This window comes from Atractosteus spatula, chromosome 1 (genome assembly GCF_055471065.1).
Source record: "Atractosteus spatula isolate fAtrSpa1 chromosome 1, fAtrSpa1.hap1, whole genome shotgun sequence".
NCBI lineage: Eukaryota > Metazoa > Chordata > Actinopteri > Semionotiformes > Lepisosteidae > Atractosteus > Atractosteus spatula.
In genome coordinates this window covers 2,147,587-2,168,811 of record NC_142706.1, presented here as the reverse complement: position 1 = coordinate 2,168,811, position 21,225 = coordinate 2,147,587, and the positions used below count along the sequence as shown (strand labels likewise).

Genomic DNA, 21,225 nt, shown 5'->3' with positions numbered 1-21,225 from the left:
AAGAAATTCCACGGAACGCCTTCTCATAATGTGCCTGTGAGTGAAATGTAATTTGATGCCACTCTTAGGATTTGCACTGACCGCAGTGATCACATATGGGCACAGAAACGTGTCCCAACGCTACAGAGTTCAAACCCTCCCCTTCGGTTTCCAAACAGCGGCTTTGTTCACAGATCAATCCCATGCTTTCTGAGGAGCTTCGCTGTTCAGGGCTAGGATTATCAATCCTAATCCCAGGATTGGCACTTAGTTTGAGTCACAGAAAACAAAGGGAAACAGAACCAACCCAAACCCTTGAAGTGTTTAACTTCGGGAATTAACTCCTCACACAGCCAGAGACTTGAGGGTGTTTGAACCTGCACTCAGTAAAGGTACTCCCTGTATCAATAAACACTTTTTTTAAATCCCAGTGCGTAACATTGCATTAAGATCAATGCTATTCTCATTTACCCGTACAGTGAATACTAGTCTTTTCTATAGGTCTGTGCACGCATAATGTGGTTTTCTTAAAAACTGCATGTCTGTCCGAATATCACCAGGGGAGCCATGATCAAATTTCCAGTGACAAAACATTCTCTGAAAAACAGTACTTAATTAAGTCACCAAATAATTGAAAACAGAATACTTCTGTGCAGAAAAGAAAACTCGAAGCAATTTAAAGGGATGAAGAAGAAGTGAAATAGCACAATGGACAAAGAAAGTTCACCTTGCGTCTTCTTTTTGCTTTTTATGTAAGTGTGGATTTACAAAAATACATGTATTAAAATACTAATTGGTGGGGAAATGTCACTATAAGGAAAATAAGTATTTGGAACATCCCTGTTAAATTGGCAATGCCTATCCCCTAATTGCAGGGCTGTCATCAGGGCTTACTTTAATGTCACCCATTGTGTGGTATGTGTGTGACAAGCTGCCAGAAATACACAAAACAACAGAACGAGGCACTAGGAAGTGGAACTCTTAGAACTCTGTTTTTATATTACTCTGGCATTGAGTTCCTGAAAAAGCGTTAGTTATCACCCCCTAAACCAAGGACTCATCCCCCTACTGCCACCCAGTCACACCCACGTGACCGAAGCCATGCCGACATGCTTACATACTGCCTGCTCTACTGGTAATATTCCAGAGTGAACTTCCTGAAATAAAATGACTATTTTTTTCAGCAATGAAGTGGAAAACACACAGTGCACAGCAAAATAATTGTTAACTTCTGTTTTGTGTATACAATGCGCATGTTAGGTACTGCATTGCTTATCTTAGAAACGAAGTTGCTACTGTACATTTCCGGAAAAGGAAGAGCCGAGATTTTTCTTGGATTTTCCCAGTGACTTCCTGGTAAATCACTGGCGAATTAAATGTGAGGATTTGACATTTCCGACATGCCATTTTATAAAACGAATTGAAGGATGAGTACAGGATGAGAGATCCAGATATTGTCAACCTCTCAGGATAAATCTGTCTTACCCTGATCACGCAAGTTCCGGAAAAGTTTTGACGTTCCTTTCCACACAGGAGGAGTTTCCGAGAGGATCTTCTCCAGTTCCTTTAAAAGATAAAGAGAAAGAACAGCGCAGACCAGCTGAGGGTGTAAAACATTTTGAATGAGTCAGGTGTTAAAATGGATTCAGTCACATATTGCTGTGCAGTATCTTCGTGAAAACAATAACACAAGTTGTCGATTGCATAAAAACTAATCTCAAGATAATAAAAAACAAAACTAAAGTGACAAAAATAATAGAAAACAGATTGTTATTAACTGTAATTAAAGACATTTTGCTGAAGAAGTTCAACTGTGTATTTTTAACAGATTTAAATTTCAGAAAGGCCCACAAATCAGTCACAATTTGACCAGTTACTGTGGTGTAGTTATGCACCTTTTACTTACCTGTTTAGAGAGTGATTTCCAGTGCCTCTTGCCTACAAAAAGACACAGGTTTTAATGCAAAGTTAAGTGATTTTAGCAGTAAAAAGTAGCAGCAATTTTGGGCATTTAAATACCATCTTTCACTATATAGCAGACCAATACAATAAATTTGAGAACTGACCCTCTCAGGCATAAGTGGTTACTAAAAACGAATGGGAGAGCATCAGAACCACTGACTTAACTAATGATTCCATCCACACAAAAAGTGCTGAAAAGATTCCAAATTTCTAAAAAGAACAGAAGTGTGTTTTCTGCAAAGAATGTGTCAATTTGTAGCAGCAACGTTTTGAACCATTTAATCTAATTTAATTATTAATATGTATTCCAATTAATTGCAAGTCAAAACCATTTTTTATGAAACCATGTAATTGTATTTGCAAAACATTGAATGACATGAAAAACATCACAGCACAGTGCTCAAAGGAGCAAAACGCATTCAAGTGTTACTGGATTTGGATGAAATCCAAACTCGTCTTCCTAGCCAAGCTCGGTCTACAGCCATCTTCAAACCATATTTAGAAAGGGAGATAACAGAGCTGGAATTATTGTGACTGGTGCTCAGTGCATGTTAAAAAAGCATGCCTTAGGATACTTATTATGGCAGATTGTACTCTCAGAGAAAAAATGTCAGTAACCAGGAGACAAAGTAGTAACATCTCTTCATGATTTAATCTACCTACTATACTAGGACAGCAGAGAGATAACCAGAGGACTCAAACTAAACCAAAAAAGCGACTGCATCTGTAACATAAACGTGTGCCAATGGCTATAGAAATACTGTATCTACAAAGATACATGGTACAGATATCATTTAGATACATAGTGGATTCAAGCAATCAAGGCCAATCAAGGGAAACTGAAAAAATGCCAAGTCCGGTAAACTGGAGTTTTGTAAGATTCAAGGAAATGGAAACTTCTGCAAGACCAAAGAATCACAGAAACCTGAAAGAACTATGGAATTCCTTTGCAAATAAAGTCCTTTCTCTTTATAATGTCATGCGAGACCTTCATACATTCCCCATCACAAGCACAGGAGGACTCGAAATCAGACAAAACTGAAATGAAAAAAGTGAAAATGTCCAACTGAAAACACTTAGATCTTCATTGAAACCAAATGCCACAATGAAATACACCCATCTAATCTCCTGTTGAGCATTCCGATATTCAATAAAAACCTTACCTCGGGAGATAAGATACAGCAATCATAAAACACGCTCAAGTGCTTGTAGGTTAATTAAACTCTTTGGCCTATTGCAACTGTCTGAAGATAACAGTGACAATGACCCTACTCTTGACACACTAGGAAGGCAGTTGTGGATTATCTCACTGATGGTGTATTACACTGCAACGTGCCTTGTCTGAGTTTATGCAGGTTTATGTGGTTGTTTTTTCAATCAGTGAAGTCAAAAGTCCTGAAACATATAACTTCTAAAGCCATTAAACACAATGCCTGACAGAATTTGTGCCACAAAAGTAAGCACCACATAGACAATAACCAAAAAATAAGTCATGGCTTGCCAAAACTTAACTTTCAAGTTTATATTACATTATTAATTACTTTTTAATGCCGTACTCTGGTATTTTGATAAAAATGTTTATTTTCTTGATGATAATCCCTTGATTTGCACCATCGATACCATTTATACCATTGAAGTACCAACAGCCCCAGCTGGGAGACACACAGCAGCCATCCTTCACCAGCAGCCCCACTGCACAGCAGATCATGGGGAGGAGACAGAAATAACTTCATTTTGGTTCGGATTATATAAACGCAGAATGGAACATAGCCAGGCCCAGGATGACCCCCCTCCTTTAGAGTCATGGAATCTATAATGATGGACCTGTCTGGTTCCGGATTTATTCCTCATCAGAAAGATGGCAACTCCCACAGCACAGTGACCCTAGTCACCACATTGCTGCATAAGTTTGGAAATCCCAGTTCAGAGGGAGCTGCGCTACCTACTGGTCTACCAACAACAAAGCAGGTTACAAACGAGAGGCCATTTCTACCTAGTCAGTAATATTCTTCAGTATGTCTAGCAGCCTGTAACTCCTGGCTTCACTGATTTTATTTTTTTAAGACCTGTATATGTTCACTATGGTATTTAATGTTTCATTTTCCTGTAATCAAACACCTTGGTTTGAAAAGGATTAAAAATGTATAACCCCTTTTGCTTTCTTTTTTACTCTTTCTCTATTTACTCGATTCTGAATTAATACCCTTGCATGCATGTTTATCAGTATCTCAGAAAAAGTATTTCAAAACAGATAATTGCAATCAGACCGCTCATCAGTAGATCAAACAGATCACCACACTACTACAGCATATCCTGTCATTTAGGAACATTGGCTAAGGTAAGCCATGAAAGAAAATTAGGTGTTTATTAGTGAGGTCATTTATAAATGTTATAATAAATGTGTTATTAATCCAGGAAGGGGCAGTGTGGCAGCTCAGGAGCTTCAGAGCCATAAACATTCCTGACAGGAAGTGGGAAATCTCAGGTTCTCTGGTCTTCCTTCTCAGGAGGGCAGCACTTGGACCTAAGGCAGCAGGAGTCATGCAGGGTCTCCCGAGAGCCCACATTGTGAAGCTCGGCAAGATATCCGCACAGCTCTCTCCGCCACCACCTAGTGTCCAGAAGCCCAGGAAGTAGCAGACATCATGGTCACTACAAGGGCTCTCTAGTGTTCGAGCCATCTGGCTTACAGCACTGGGAGGTCTCTGGTGGCAAAAAGGTGGAGCCGAACCGGCACTCTCTGGCTTTTACAGTTCACTTACAACTCAAGATCCAGCTCTGTATGTTTTAATACTAAAACACTATTTTTTTAAAAGAAAAGGTTTCACAGGACAACCGTCATTTAACATCCCTCCAGATCCCCAAAATTAAATGCCCCAAAACCAAGCATTTCAAGTAGAAAAATCGTTCTTATCTAAATAAAAGGCATTCAATTGTTTAGTACTCTGAAAAGGGATGGTTTCAAGATTTGAAGTCAGAACACATTTACCAATTTTAGCTTTTTTCTAAAGAAAGAAATGTTTACAAAGGTCATCAACATTCCTTACTTAAAACTTTACTAAGCAACACTAAGAAAGCCCCTGACATCACAAGTTTGTAATGGACTCCAGGAGAAATAGCAGGATATATTTAATCCTTGACAGGAAAACTGATACATTTCCAAGCAATGAACTAAAAAACATTACTTTTCTAGGTCATTTATCTATCTTAAACAATGGGCTAGAAGTGTTCTGGTGGTTTTCCCAAAGAGGAGAACCATTTACTCGCAGTCCCAAACGTCTTAAGATTATTCCTTATTTACTGTGGCTGCTCTACAGAGAGACTTTAAAAAGAAGACAGTTTACACTGGCAAAGTTTAAAACCCACACCATCTGAAGCAAACAGACAAGTCCTGCAAAATCCCTCCAGGATGCACTTTTCATCATAGCAACCAGCTTGAAGGAACGTCAGAAACGGTTCCAGGTTTTGTTTTAACACCAACTTCAAATAGTCAGCAAGCATTCGAGACTAAAACTGCCTGTACAAATGACAGCGAACTTCAAATCTCGAAATGGTCTCGATGTAACGCGACTTAAAAATGTTCAGTCAGTCTGATTAGGATGAAATCTGCATAGATGTTTTAGTACTAGAGAGGATAGCACTACATCGGGATGGCTATTCAGCCACAGTAGGTAGAGATTCCTATTACAAAGAATTTTATTTAAAATTTCACATTGATTTATGATGTTGGTATGAAAAGCATCCCTGGCAATACATAAAAATACTTAAAAAGTTTTTATCCACTGTTGCTCTTAAACAGTATGTAATGTCACATTGCACATGCTCTTTTTAATTCTTTCCTTTACTTGAAAAATACCATGGCTGCATCATCAAAGACCATTTCCCATTTAGAAATGCAATTTCCTCTACCCATTATAAAAGTTTTGTTATATGAGAAGCACTTCCTAATACATTTAGCAGGAGATCCAGCACAGTTCCTTTAACTTTTAACACTGATGGCACTGTGCTTCTACTCTTCATATATTAAAAAAAAAATTACATGAAGACCTGTTCTGGTGAACTTAATGTTTTGTGCACATGATGGTTTAAATTAGTTGGGTCTTTTTTCTGCATTCACCTAACAGGTTGGTACTTTCCTATTGTTATCTTCGATGGTGTATTTTACTGGTATGGCGCTGTTCCACAAAGACCTGACAGAACTCATAGTAAACGTTAAAATTAAGTAAAAAATAAACACTGGTGCACAATAAAACTTAGGCAATGAAGTTTCTAAGTGCTCTGGAAAAGGTACATTACCAAATATGAAAGGCCTATAAGCCTCATGTTTCAGGTCAGCACATAAGATCCACCCCCACGTTTAGAAAAGGTGTAAAAGATGCAGTAAATCCTTGATATATGGCACATATACCAAGCACATTCGTACAGAATTGCTAAATATTGACTTTGAGAAGAGAGGAAATAAAAATACCCTTTGATAAAATGTTTGGCTTGACACTTCCTTCGAGTTTTACTGAAGAAAAAGGCACAAAATATGAAGACTTAAGAAATAAGGATACTTTCAGCCTTAAAGAAATGCATATTCTACACAATGTTTTATAAGTTTACCAAGGTATAAAACTGGATTTGTAAGAGGATTTATGTTAATACTTTAACCAAATTATTGGTTTTTATCTGTTTAGATCCTTTGAAAATAAATGTCTTGCAGAGACTGCTTGTAACTACCTCTCTGAGCACACACAGCTCAAGCTTTACAGCCGCAATATAAAACCATAAACTTCATTAAGACATTTCGCCACACATACTTGCCAAAAAAAACCTTTAAGTGAATGCTCACTGCACAAAGGACACTCCTGGATTTAGTGAAGACTGAGCATTTGTTTTAACTCCCGAGAAAAAAATGTTAAAGACACCAACACAAATAATTAAAATATAGCATCAACCTGTAGCCAGTCAATACTCCTTTGCAATCCTTCAGTGATTTAAAATCCCAGATTTCTGTCAGTAATAAATTGTGAATTTAGGGATCCAAGTGAATCTTAAATGATATGTTTCTTAGATCCAATCATTTGATCTCCAGATGTATGGCTGCCTTTTCTCAATCCTTTCAATTCTGATTTGTTAGTCAAAATCACCTCAGCCCTGATTCTACCTTGGGAACAACACCTCTAAGCAGCAGTATTCTCCTAAAATTACAGGAACTGGAATTCTGGTAGCTTTGCAATTTAATCAAAGCATGGTGGCAGGGTAGGATTTATCTGACCAAGTCATTGTTCCAGTATGTACTGACTTACATTTACATCAGCTCCAGAATCAATCTATGGAAAATGTATCACTTTGCTGGAAAATACTTTTAAGTGTTAAAATGAAAGCTTAAAAACTTGAATTCTGATTTACGACAAGGCAAAAAATATGTTGCACTACTCCATAAAAAAGGCACACTAAAAGCTGTGCTAGACAAACAAAAAAACACAGAAATAGGATGAAGTCTCTTTGATCCCAACTGCACAACGAGAAAGTCTTTGTTTAGTAACTATTTCAGAAACAAGTGGTAAATGTGACACTGGACAAGATTGTATCTCAATGCAGGTGTTATGTCTGGGTTAGTTTTTTTCAGTCAAGCCTATTTTGCAACTACTCACACAGTTCACCACATGTTAAGATTTAAAAAAATGTTTTCATGCTACAATAAAAGCATCCACAATCAGCTATGAATGTACCAGGGCACACTCAGAAAGGACTTGATAGCTTGTCTGTACCACCAGGATTAATGAGATTTCCTCTGTAAGGGGTATGAAAGATGTCTGACTCAACAATGGCTACAGACAAAAAAATCAATGCAGGCATAAAATCGCAAATGAATGTATTTAATCGGGAGAAAGTTGGTCAATGAATATATCAACACGCATACATCTCTTACAACAAACATCTCCCATGCTTATTGCGTTTTTGTGAGCATGTAATATGCAATGAAATATGGGGAATTGATAATAAGATAGATAGATGAGACTTTATTGATCCCGAAGGGAAATTGATGGGTAATTAATAATTACCCTCCTACAGGTTTTCAATGCTGAGAGGAGTGGAACCACCAAGCAGACTTACTGACCAGACAGTACAGCCACCATTCCCTTTAAAAGGTAGACTTCACAGTAAATGGGTGAAAGCAATTCAGGTACTCACTCTTGGGCTCGCTCATCGTGACCGACTCGATGAAATTCTGCGGAGTCATGTACAGCTGGCCTTCGTACTCCACAGAGCAAAACGTGCGGAACCTGAACTCGTGAGAGGACATGTGCACGTCTCCGTCTTCAAAGTCGAAAGCAATGGGCTAAAATGAAAAACAGCAGGCAGAGAATTCAGTTTGAGTTCCACCTGGTTCCACACTTTTGCTTTAATAGCAGGCCCAGCTGAGTCATTTGTTCTGTAGAATTCAGCTCATTCCTTCAAGAGTTAAAGACAGACCGTCCTGCAGTGTCGTCCACAGCGTCCAGGCACATAGTCTGTTGAACAGAATGGAGATCTCACGGTGCGCAACGATCATGCGCGTATGGTTAAAATCATTATCGTTACGGATAATTAAAAAAATCATCTTTAACTCTGGAGGCATTACTTCTCACTATCTTAGGATCTAGGTAAGACTCAATTACTGCTAATTAGAAGAATTAAAGGGAAAAGGGAATAAAGTCTAAAGGGATATAAAACACAAAAAAGGGAAAATGAAGTGTAAAGTGAAGCAGGGGAAGTGATAGTTCAACACCAAAAAAGGAGATCACCCAGCCGGGCTGTCCATGTGTCCAGTCGGGTCTGTGAAACTTCACCTCTTAATATGGACGAAAGTAATTAAGCACCTAAGGTCGGTGTCGAAGATAAATCTGTTATAAGTAGTTTAATAATAAATCATAAATTATTTTTTTCCCATTTAGACCATCACATTGGCAGACAAAAATCATCTGATTTGAAACAATATAAACCCCACTGTCCAATGACAATTAGAGATCATTCTTCAACAAGAAAACCACAAGACATCACAAAGTCTCGCGATTTCTCTGTACAGACAGCATGTTATTACAAAATCACGCTTGAAGCTTGTTGAGACCCCTACAAATAGTTACTCATATGATACCTCCTTCTGCTTTTGTGAAGCTTTTATCGGAAATTTCTGATGGAGACTCACGGAGACACTTTGGCTGAAGAAAACAGATGATGAGATGTATTAACGCTCATTTTTTTTTCCAGCTTTTGATGGTATTAGGTGCAAAAGCGACTTAACGATTCATCAACCCCAACGCTCCTCGAACACAACCACTCGGCTGAACTCGCTCTTCTGACTGACCCCTCGGCACAGCTCTGTTCTCACCGGCGGCCTGGAGAAGCCAGGCACGAGCCGAGCCAGGAGACACCGGCTTCACAAGCCGGAGCTGACGGGCCGAGGTGTAGCGTGTCAGTCACAGTGCTCTCGCAAGACAGGAGCGCGGGCCTTTCTACAGCTGGCAGCGGGAGATCAGGACCGTCTGCAAGAAGGCATTTATTTTTACAAAGATAGGGGGTTTGCAGAAACAGAACGCAGGAACGTAGAAAATTATGTCTAACAATTTTATCTGTGTCACAATTCACGGTGACAAAGCTATTTTATTTAGAAACCTGAAGATCACAGCGTATTGAACCAGAATAATAGCTAGATTTAATTATCTACAGAGGACATCCTGAAGTGGCCCACTGATCTGTATCACCCATGCACCACTGGCATTAAAAACTAAACAGGACAACATTACAAGTGAAATTTCGCTAGCTCTATAAGAAGAGATTCAGTATTTTCCCTTTTCCCATTTTTTTTAGTTTGTCTTTTGAATTTGGGCCTAAGGAAGAATCGCGACAGTGATTAGAATGTGACTTTAGTTTTATGACTGTGTAAGAAGTCACAGGCACTTGCTGTCCGTCGGTGCTAATGGGTAATGCTGTCAAACAGTATTTTTGAAGTGCAAGAATGAGACCATGAAACAAAGTAAATACCAGTGTACCACAATCAAAGCCTTTGTTGTTCACTTTTAGAAAAAAAAACTATTGCAAAAACAGAAGGGAAACTGAAAATTACGGCACCTTAGCTTTTGATCTGATATTTCTCATGGGTGTCCATATCAGCCAGATTAGGACATCCTCAAATGCTTCACATGGCTTTAAGTGCTACAAAAATGGTAAAATGCAAAGTGATTACCAGGACAACTTTATGAATGGCTAGAATAATACCTTTCACAAATTAAACGGGGATTTTAGGAATAATGTTTATTTGAAACATCACATTAGGGCAGGTTGTGGTGTGGAGGACCTACGCATATGAACATGTTGTGACACGTTCCCTGCACTCTGTCTGCAGCAGCCTGAGTAAAGGACGCTCTATAAACAGCAGGGACCTGAAGCTGGACCCACCCTGATCAGCCTCATCTGTTCCCCTGTAAACCTGCGTTTAGAGAGCAGGGCAGCAGAGCTGTGCTTCTTACCTAACCTGTACAGGAGACAACGCAGCGTTTCTCTCTTTCACCCAACTGCAGAGCCACCTGCGTTTCCCTTAGAACCTAAAGGAAATACAAACTCTCAAAACTGTTCTTGTCTTTTAATACCTTGAGTCTCATCGAGCACATTTAGAAAAACCATGAAATTCAGCTATATGGCTGTATATTCAGATATAAAGCTCCTCTTCGGTGTAATATATTGTAAAGAACCCAAATCGCCAATTAACATGGATGAAGCGTTAGCCTGGGTATTTGTGTAGGAATTCAAGTGACTGCTTGACATCTGCTGCACTCCACACAGGCCACACTGGGGCATCTTTTCATACTCATTGCGCCCTGAGGGCTCATTAGCAACCAGCACTGAGTGGAGACAGAAAGCAGGGCCCTCTACGTCTCCGACAACACCATCTCACCCTGTGCCCGTCTGCAAGCCCGGCAAGGTCTCGGCTCAGCTGGGTTCGGGCCGGGTCAGCCCAGCGTGAAGTGAGGCCCGTGAGGGACTACGCAGAGGCAGCACAGAATGTGTCTGTCTCCTTGTCACCTAGCTCAAATGAGCCACCCACCGCCAGCGCGGCATCTTGAGTTTCGTCAGCTCAGTTTCAAGCCACCAGTCGAGGTCAGGTTACCCAAAGAGATCAGACAGACTGATCGACGCAGCATCCCCACTCTTAAAATGGTCTGAATAACCGCAAGAAGATTTAAGCTCGGCTTAAAGCTTAAAGCTCGGCAGTTTTTTTTTTAAACAAATCTGAAATCGCCAGTTAATTTGGCTTTTTAGACTCTCCGAGCGGGATCAGCAGCTCTTCCTCCCCTGGGAGCAGGGACAGGAATCACCATCCGCTGGCCAGGACACAACACAGAACCCAGTGGGAAAGTAACAAAAACAACCAGCGAGTTCGAAATGTCTTCGTAAGCGCAGAAGGACTGAGAAAACAACAGAGACAGGCCCCGTTTCAGAAGGGCCAGCACAACGCACAGCCCAGTTTCTCTTTCAGCCCATTTCCAAACATCATCTCCTGCCAGAAGTCACAGAGCTGAAAGTCAAAATGAACAGAATATGTTCTGAATAAAATACTGAACTTTTGTATGAAAGTGGAACTTCTTAAATGGAAAAGAAAAAAACTTTCTTCTTTGATTTTTATGACTTCTCAGTGAATGGATGGAAATAAATACTGCTCTATCCTTAGTTTCACCCTTCTAAGTAATATTTTAGCTGCTATTCTATTTTCATCTCTCTAAAAATAGCTTTACCCAGGAATCATATGTCACATAGACAGCTCGCTAATAAGAAAGAAGCAACCACAGAGCTGCACACACTTCCCTGTAGGCTAAGGACATAATTAATAAGATCATTAATCACTGATACATAGGCAAACTGTTACTCCCAAATGTAAAAAATGTTGCTAGAACACAAGCGAGCCAAATGAAGAGCCACTTTCCTTACCCACTAAGGGTTTCTGCTAAGGAGAAGAGCTGGCGTCCCGTCTGACACTTTCTGTGAAAAGATTAGCAAACCGACGCCAGACTATATTTCTATGCACAGAAAGTACTAGCAGTGCATAATGTCGCAGTACACAAAGTCGGACGCTGGCAAGAATATGTTCAAAAAACAGGTTTCTCCCAGTATCGGCACCTCCCGCCTCTGCGGGACGTTATATCACTGCTGACCCCCACAGAGCAGTGCCCCCTGACTCTGCTGGTACCTGTGGCCTGCGTGCCCACTGCTCCTCCGATCAGTGCCAGCTCCCTGCATGCTACGTTTCTGCAGGAGGCCGGAGAAGTCGAGGGGCATGCACACAACAGTGCACTTCAAATCAATCAGTACAAAGAAGAAATCAGCTCTGATCCTACAATCATTTGAAAGAATTCTGGCCCCTGACTTCATGCCAGTTACACAGGCTCATGGCTCATGAACCTCCCTCTTTCAAGTACACCAGTATGGAAACTCTCACTGTAACACGGGTTCAAGAAAAACGCCTTCGAATCAAGTGCTTGAGGAAGAGAAGGTAGGAAGCAGCACTCCACTCAATTACTGGGTTTCATGGGCAAAAATGGTTAATTAACATTTATTATTTTAAATATGGTGCACTTCACACCACTGGTTAAATAATATCTCAACTATTAATCAGTTTACAATACGGAAATTCTCAGGAATGTTTATATTTATTTGTGACTAAAACACTGCTTAAACAGAACTGTTTAAGCACTTCTAAGAAAAGTCCATAAAAGCTAAATTGGCTTCTAACAGAAAAAAAATGTCAACTCACACATTCCAGAGAAAACTGATTTCTAAGGCTCAAGCACCACTTTTTTCTTTTAGGTTTTTCCTGACATTTAACTTTCTTTCACCTACAAAGATGTTCAGATTGTGCACTCAAGCTCTGATCAAAAGATCTTCAGATTTAAAAAAAAATGTGCATACATAATGTGTGAGTCAATGAAATGGGAGCATGATTACAAAAGGAGTGAATACTCAAGACACAATACACAAGCCCTTGATCACTCATGAGATGGGAGTGCTCAGTGTGAGCCCAGCCAATTCGCCACAGTTTAACACAACAATGTGCCGGCTGTGTAAACCGAGGAATGTATGATGTTGTGAATTAGGGACAACAAAACTCATCATGGCTCCGTCGTGTCAGCACAACAGGTGACTCCGATGTGCGCGCAAGGCAATCCGACGACTGACGTGTGACACGACTGAAAAGCCAGCCTTGAGGATGAAAGGCAAAAACAAACCGTAAAAGTACATTTCCACGTAGGGCACATTTTTTTATTAAAAGACTATAAACGGCAAATTAGGTCAACTAAAACTGACCCGGCTTACAGTTTCAACCTGACAAAAAAAAAGGAACTGCTCTTTTTCAAAAGCGGTAAGTGAGGTTGCTTTCAGCACCGCCCCGCCGCGGATAGCGCTCTCCCGGGTGAGAGAGGGTGGCGGCTGGCTGGAAAATAAATTCAGGAAGGGAAAACAATACAGCGAAGTCTCTATTTCTCCTCGGCGTTTCACAACTTGAGCTGCCCCCATACAGCAGGGGAAAAAAAAAGCGTGCATTGCCTTTTTCTTAGTGCCGGCTAAAATGAAATATTCTTTTAATTCCCCAGCGGGTAAAAATCATAACCAGCCCGGCGCTTGCCCGAGCACCAGAGACCGGAGAGCGGAGGCGATGAAAGCCGGGTCCTGGACACCTGGGAAAGGTGGTAAATCACATTAGCATCAGGACAGGGCCGGCGAACAGACCGGGCTGCGGCTGGGTAGCGAGCCCGGGGTGATGCGCTGGTTTGGAAACGTGCTGCGGGGAGCTATGACGAAAAGCGAACTCGGCCCAGTCTCTCCAAAAAAATAACACTTGCCTTTTTAAAAAGGGGAGGGGGGGGGAGCGAAAACGTATTTCTGAATTTTTAACAGTGACAGTCCTTCTCGGTGCCCCTCCACAATTCCTCATGCCCCCCCCTCGCTGTCAGCTGAGACAACGATGAGAGGCGCAGTTTTCTGCCTCTCCCGTTCAGTCCCATACCGTACCTTCTCCTTCGCTGCGACTGCGGGCAGCGACGGGCGCAGCTGCCGGCTCCCGAGGTGGCGCCGCCACCCTCCCGTCCTCCGCCTGTCGCCGTCGTGCTCGTCGTCGCGCACCGCACGGTAACACAGATAAGCGGCTCCCGCAGCCACACACAGCCCGGCGGCGAGGGGCTTCAGCCGCTTCCCCCGAGACGCCGCCGGCGAGCGGTGCTGCAGGGACCGGCCGGCCAGCAGCAGCAGCAGCCTGCGCGTAGCGGCCATCGCTGCGTCACTGCGGGGCTGCCCGGGCTTGGAGAGGCGACGCGCGGCGGAGTCTCATTCCTCGCGAGAAGCGGATAGGGGGGGACTCCAGCCCTGCACCTGAACCTCGTCCCTGCAAAAAAAAACACCCTTCCCCGCCGGCAGCAGCCGAGCCCCGAGCCGAGTCCGCCTGAGACGTCCGATCAAGTGTCGCGAAATTATATTCAGCTTTCTCTACCCCCCCCCCCCCAATCCTCCGCCGACTTGATTTGTGTTGGGAAGGAAAATGAAAAAACAAAAAACAAAAATAACCCGCTTTGTTCCACGAATTGAGCATGCATACCGCTTCTCGTCGCACTTAGCATAAAGTTCATTATGATCACAACCTTACCGCCGTGTGAACAATGGCTGCCAGTTAGCAGACTTTCACGGGGAGCTCTGATTGCAGCTTCGTGAGCTTCAAATAACCCGCGGGCTTTGCTGTAGATCTCAATAAAGACATATTTTAGGTGATTAGCTTTTCACCAGTCCCTATTGTACCTGGCTAGATTTGCATTTCTATTTAGTACCATGATCATTAGAAACAGAGGAACACATTTTTTTATTGTGGAGCTGAAAGGCCAGAGAATTGACCAGTTATTGCACTTGACTGTGCTTTTGTCTGTGAATGAGCGGAGGCATGTAAGATATCCAATGAGAATGCGCATCCAAAGCCATTAAGCAGTGAAGTGGCACGACCGTTCACTCTGTCTGCCAGTTTGTGAGGGGTCCTGGAGGTCGAATCCACATCTGCACTTCTCACCTGGCCCAGATCCATTTCTTTCATCCTGCACCATTGAGAGTTTCATCGCTTCTAGCTTCATTTGTCTGTTGGGATCTGGGTTTGAAGAGCACTCGTGTAAACAATATCATTAATGTAGGCCGCGGCTTTAATCCGTGCACGAGGCTTCACTCTAACATGGCTGCTAGCACAGTGCTGGGCTGGGCCACAGAGCCACCTGGGAGCTGGCTGGGACAGAACTACAGCTCTCCGGAGCTGAGGACGAGGTCTTGAGCACACACGCATGACATTGACTGAGGTCCAAAGGGGAGGTTTTGGTGATGCTTAAACATTCTACTGAATCGCTAAATATGGATTTTATTACGTGCAACCAAGCTGCTTTCTGGACATTAACGAGCCAGTACAAAAGCAAACCATTTCACTCCTTGTAACAAGTAAAGGTTTATTCCACGTTGAAAAGAGAAGAAAGGAAACACAGCGTTTCGGCTTTTCCTTTTTTTTTCTGTTCGTGTTTCTTCTCTTTTCGGCGGGAATAAACCTATACCTGTTCCTCTGCAGCCTACGCCTGCTGACGCAGCTGCCTGCTTGACCCATCTCACTCCTTGGTTCCTGTGCACGTGACTTTGCCATGAACAGCATTGCTCTCTTGGAACTGTTACAGATAAGGTCGAGGTAACTCTTCTGCATTCATCAAGACATCCAAAACACCCAAGACCAACAGTACCTCAAGCGAACTGGAGGTTTGAATTCCTGGTCTTCTCCAGTCCAGAAGACAGGGCCTAGATTTCCCTGCGACTTGTCTAGGAGCCCCAGGGTGAAACCGTGCATGCTACTGTGGGTCATCTCACTGATGTGTATTTTAGATTTTTTTACCCCTTTTCTTTGCCTTTTCTTAAATAATGTTCTTTTCCATGAATCACAGGCATAAAGTTTTCTTGCGAAGGATTTGACACCTTATGCAAAGCCTTCACTAGTGTCACTCAGCATCATAGATTTTGACTGTCTGATTTTGCCACAGAATTAGATTGTAAAGAAAATGAATGGGAAGAATAGCTTTTTCTAAAACCTCGTTATAATACGATATTACTATAGAAGATGCTTTCTTGCACATGTTACAGCTCCCCTCTAAATTACAGCTATCAATATAGTTCCTTGTGTCAAGCTTTGCGCACCGTATCAAACCCAGAGATTTACTGTCCTTCACAGGAGCATTCGTTTTCCGTTTTCATTTGCTTTGCAATAATTTTTTTTTAAAATCAAAATAGTTCACAATTTATTAACAAGCTTTTTAACCAATACCCCGCGCTGCACTCAAATCTTCTTCAAATCAAATTTTCCGTTCTACACATTTTGCTCCACGAATAATCCCCTTTAAATACTTTAAATACAGAAGTCGTGTCCGTGTGCCTTCGAGAAAGAATTTCTCTGTCTTTTCAAATTTAAACATGTATTTAATACTGGTATTTGCAAATATCGATTTACATTTAAATTGATCTTTTTCTTCAGCGATAAAATTGATTTGGGTTGGTGAGGTCTTATTTATCACTCATGAATACTAACGAGCTTGGGGAATGACGGACAGATCTGTAGAGATTTCTTTCTGATGAATCACCTTCTTGCCGGGATGAGCAGGCGATTCCCAAACAGCCCTTCAGTGTTTCTGCCGTCCCCGTCTGTGTTGTATAGTCTATCACATTCAGAACAAAAATAAACCGAACTTTGTTTTTGTCCCGACAAAAAAACCCTTTTTCTGCGCAATAAAAATATAGCTGATTAAGGAAAAGATTAGTCCTGTGTTTGTAAATATCACGTTTTTGTTTTGATTTCCCGAGCGCTGTGGTAGTTCGAGTGAAGAAGAAGAAACACTTGATACGGGTTTCAAACACGTTTAATGCCTTTGTGTAGTAAGCTCTGTGAAGCTAATCGAGAAATGCGAGTCCCGGCCGAGTTTCTCAACTTTGATCGCTTGTTCTTTGATTTTCTTTTTACACCACAATTAAGAAGATTTTGTTCAAAGAAGAGACAGATCGGTTGATGTGTGACACCGAAGTGATAGCATTTACACAGATGTGTTTTGAAATCCTTATTATGGTTGCCCATGAGCTCACCACAAAACAGCACTTCGACATCCAAAGGTAAAATAAAGTAACATCTGCCTGTGAAGTAAAGGTGAAACAGGGAACAGCAGGCCGGTTCCTTAGTGAATCACCCGCAGTTCGAGAGAACCCTCTCCACAGTCCATCATTTCTTTTAAGATTATCAAAGCCTATTTATTTTCGGTTAAACTTTATGGCAATATTTAGATTCTTTGCCATTGCACCAGTGACAGTAGAAAGAGCTAGTATACAGCTTAAGGTCCAGTCTTTGGTAATATAAAGTGAACGCTATACCCTTGTGTCATGGGGAAACGTTACCAAGCTATTAATTACATTGGCAGAAAATCAAATTTGTATCTGTATTTAAAATCAAACATCGGTTACATCGAATAATAGACGTGTCCTTTACATGGAGGATTTTAGCACATGAAGTTAGTCAATTGGTAAACCACTAAGTTTCATTCATTACACACTTTCGGTGGTACAAATAACTTCCCTAAATGTATTCGTGGAACTCACAGATATTCTACAGACAGTCCAGACAGACAAAAGAATTCTAAGCCCAACAGTTCTATCAAAAATGTATAGGTGATTCAAAAAAGTTACGAAAGATCCATGAGTAACTCGGACCCTGAGCCTGTAACACCATGGAGAACAGTGAAACTCATATATTGAGAACAATGGACTAATGTAGATTGTTGTCTTGTACGGTGTACACGCAAGCCATACAATAAATCTAGCATATATGTCAACTATTTTATAAACCGGCTCAAATTTGGGGTGCGCCCAAGGTTTAGCCGTCTTCAGGTGTGAGTGAGAGCTGTGCTTCTTATTTCTACTTTTCAGCCAAAACGCCGTATTTCTTCTTTCTACTTTTCCATGTAGAATTAACCTTTGTTTGTTCCTATTTTATATTTGCAGAGCAGAATTTATTCCCGGAAGCTGCGATATATCAGGAGTACCTGAATATAGGAATCGTGATAAAAATTATTCAGTAGCTAAACCGCACAAAGCATTGTGAAATTGGAGGACCCGACCCTTATATACTGTAAACTCTATTATAATATTGTAATATTGCAAATACACAGTATATTACAAAGCTGTGACAGGAACTTGCGAAGTCTAAACAAACAAAAAAAAAACAGTACACCATCTTTGAGAAGTTTATGTGACATTTTCCGAATCTGAGAAGTCATTTTTAGCAGTCACAGACTTTTTATATTAGATAGGCTATGTTTAAAAGACATTTCACGTAATCTTGAAAAGCAGAGGCTTGTTTAACTTCAGCCAAGGCAAAGGATGAAAAGTACTCTTTAAAGATCACCCAGGCACCGCCCCCTAATTCACTGGCACTTTGCACCTGCCGGCTGCGATTCTCCCATCACTCTGAGATAAGCCGTCTCCTGGCGAATCTGCAAAGAACCATCGCATACCTGAGGGGATTATCAATGCGTCTTGTATATTTAATGTATGTGCCGTTTACATGATCTGCTTTTTAACTGTTGCAAATGTCTTTGCTGTAGCGCAGCTTTGAACGACTTTGAGCAAACAGGTTGGTTTTTACACCTGAAGTGCGGACAATAAGGAGTAATATTTCACAAAACGTTGCCTTCAGAGCGTCATTAGCATGTCAGGGAGCATTTACATACGGTAGGCATTTAAATAGGAGCCTGATCTGATCCAACACAGTAGCACGAACCAGAGCCCTTCAGAAGTGCAGGAGAAGAGCAGTAGAGGAAACTTCCAGCCATACTTAACCCGAAGGAAGAAGTCTTCAAGTCTGAAGGATCAAGTCTGCTTTGGCCGTTTGTGCCGAATAGCGGGCTCGGATGCAAACGTGTTGCAAACGGCGATCTGTTGTGTTTGCAAAGGTGTTTTTTCTTTTCCACGCTTCCCGGCTCGGCTTCCTCGGAACTGCGAAGCAAGCAGCTGTCTGATGGCTCCTGTAGGCGAAGTGGGGACCCTTTTCCAAGGATTGGATGGTTTCGGGCACGTCGGATCTCATTTTCTTCTGCCTCCTGCGGTGGACAGCCCAGGGCCCCTGGCTGATCACCTGGTTCAGGCTGAGAGACTCTCCCGGAGCACCTCCGCGGACCTGACGCACTTACAGGGGATTCTCCGGAGGCGACAGCTTTACTGTAGGACTGGCTTTCACCTAGAAATACACCCGGATGGCACAGTGCAAGGCACCAGAAAAGACCACAGTCGATTTGGTAAGACCTCGCTTATTAATGTTGCTATTATTTACATTGGTAGTCACAGTTACAGATGACACGATTAACTTTGAAAGATATCAAAATGCCAAATTACGACCCATCTACTTAGACGTTTACTCAACGATTCAGTTATTTCTCTAGATTTTGAAAACGGACCAAGCCGTTAAAACTTTAAGTATCAGATGACTGGAGAGGCGTTTGCTTTAACCTTTTTCTATTTCACTCTGCCTCTACCCTGCTTGTGGTGGGTGCTGAATCAGCTTTGTAGCACAGACTACATCTTAGCATCATTGGTATCAACTCGGAGTCGCTAAAGACCCAACATTTCGTACATATTCCCCCAATCGTAATTGAAAGGTAACGATAGGATGCGATACATGAGACGAAAAGACGAAACGCTTTCCATTTATTGAAGGATTTCACGGTAGTCGATAGTAAACGTTTTATTCTTCTCTCGTAAAAAGACTTTACGAATAAGCGTTGACACCGCATGATTCTGTTTCAGGTATTTTGGAGTTCATCAGCGTTGCAGTAGGACTGGTGAGCATCCGAGGAGTAGACAGCGGACTATACCTGGCCATGAACGAAAAGGGGGGACTGTATGGCTCTGTAAGTATTCACCTATTTTGTGCAAACCCCTTAACCGATCAGATTCACTTGGCAGGGTCCAGTGTGTCCCGTTCTTCAAATTCCTGTCCCTGTACAGCCCTGGATTTCGAAAGAACTGCTTTTTTTTTTGCACTGAATACAAGCCCCAGCAGGCGGCGCAAGCAGCATGAATCCCCATCGTGGGTCATTCAGAAAAAAAGTTTTGCCTGTAACGTGTTTCAAATGGGAATACATTCAGGCAACCCAACAGCGATCTACTGGATTTATGACATTTGAACGACTAGGAATGGATGAGGGTATAACATATGAAATCATAACATCACGACAAACATTTACACGAGAAATATACCCACAATTACCCAGTCATAATTTAAGATATAAGAATACACTGTTTTTTCTATATTTGTGCCATAAATATTCTACAGATTCCTGAAGTTTCCCATTAACACTCTTTTTAAATTATTTGTGGAGTCAAATATACTTTTATAGTAAAATAATACACCTTATCATTTCTCTCCTAAATCGTCAACATTAAATTTTAACCCTTTGTGCAGCTCGTAGTCGTGACCCCGATGTGACAAGCCCCTTTTCTTTTCCTCAGGAGAAACTCACAGCAGACTGCGTCTTCAGGGAGCAGTTTGAGGAGAACTGGTACAACACTTACTCCTCCAACCTTTACAAGCACGGGGACAAGGGGGGGCGCTACTTCGTGGCCCTAAACAAGGATGGGACCGCGAGAGACGGGACTCGGTCCAGGAGGCACCAGAAGTTCACCCATTTCCTGCCAAGGCCGGTCGACCCGGAGAAAGTGCCGGAGCTGTACCGAGATGTGATGGGATACAGCTGAGGCGCAGCGACGCCTGTTTCATGGAGAATATGTCCTTGGCGCCAGGTTACCATGGGAACAAGGATGTGGGCCTATCGGCCTGGCTGTGCAGCAGAGGCATCCGAAGACTGGCACGGGTGACCCGCCTCACATGTACAGGAGGGTAGAGTCCGGGATCCAGGGGCAGGACAGTTTGGTGACTCTGACGGGAACAGGCTTGGAACCGGGGGCCTCTGGGTCTGTGTGGTCCTGCACCGAGCTGTCGAAGTAGCGACGTGACGTGGGCACGCTGGGGGCGTCTAGTGGAATAGCACTTTGCCGAAAGCCCCAGCTGGCCCTCCATGGGATTGTACCGCTTCCGAGACGGGATGGGAGAGAATCTGTGGGATTTACCCCGGGCAACCGAGGTGATTTGTCTCTGTTCAAGAGGAACTGTGAAGGATTTACACTGCTGGGACTTTAAAACCAGTGACAGCATTAGAAAGGGAA

The 21,225-nt window shown here is 42.2% G+C and overlaps 2 protein-coding genes across 5 annotated transcripts in view; one reads left to right on the top strand and one right to left on the bottom strand.

Annotated features, from left to right (window-relative positions):
• micu3a (mitochondrial calcium uptake 3a) overlaps window positions 1-14,400 on the bottom strand; it is a 38,587-nt gene extending 24,187 nt beyond the window's left edge. For all 4 annotated transcript variants that reach the window (XM_088920007.1, XM_088920016.1, XM_088920024.1 and 1 more), the window contains exons 1-4: window positions 13,972-14,400; window positions 8,122-8,269; window positions 1,886-1,917; window positions 1,465-1,543 (exon numbers count right to left, since the gene is read on the bottom strand). In XM_088920007.1, the coding sequence (XP_088776133.1) occupies window positions 1,465-1,543; window positions 1,886-1,917; window positions 8,122-8,269; window positions 13,972-14,229 (517 nt within the window). In that variant the 5' untranslated portion in view covers window positions 14,230-14,400. The remainder of the gene's footprint in view (window positions 1-1,464; window positions 1,544-1,885; window positions 1,918-8,121; window positions 8,270-13,971) is intronic.
• A 4,621-nt stretch (window positions 14,401-19,021) lies between these two features.
• LOC148840386 (fibroblast growth factor 20-like) lies at window positions 19,022-20,757 on the top strand. Its single transcript, XM_088917989.1, has 3 exons — window positions 19,022-19,298; window positions 19,807-19,910; window positions 20,512-20,757. The coding sequence occupies exons 1-3, from the start codon at window positions 19,022-19,024 to the stop codon at window positions 20,755-20,757; spliced, it is 627 nt and encodes a 208-aa protein (XP_088774115.1).
• Window positions 20,758-21,225: the final 468 nt, after the last annotated feature.

Bases quoted from the DNA above. Each gene is read 5' to 3' on its own strand.
- LOC148840386 (XM_088917989.1), top strand. From the start codon at position 19,022: ATGGCTCCTGTAGGCGAAGTGGGGACCCTTTTCCAAGGATTGGATGGT. The intron at 19,299-19,806 runs GTAAGACCTCGC...ATTCTGTTTCAG, and splicing joins AAAAGACCACAGTCGATTTG to GTATTTTGGAGTTCATCAGC. The intron at 19,911-20,511 runs GTAAGTATTCAC...TCTTTTCCTCAG, and splicing joins AGGGGGGACTGTATGGCTCT to GAGAAACTCACAGCAGACTG.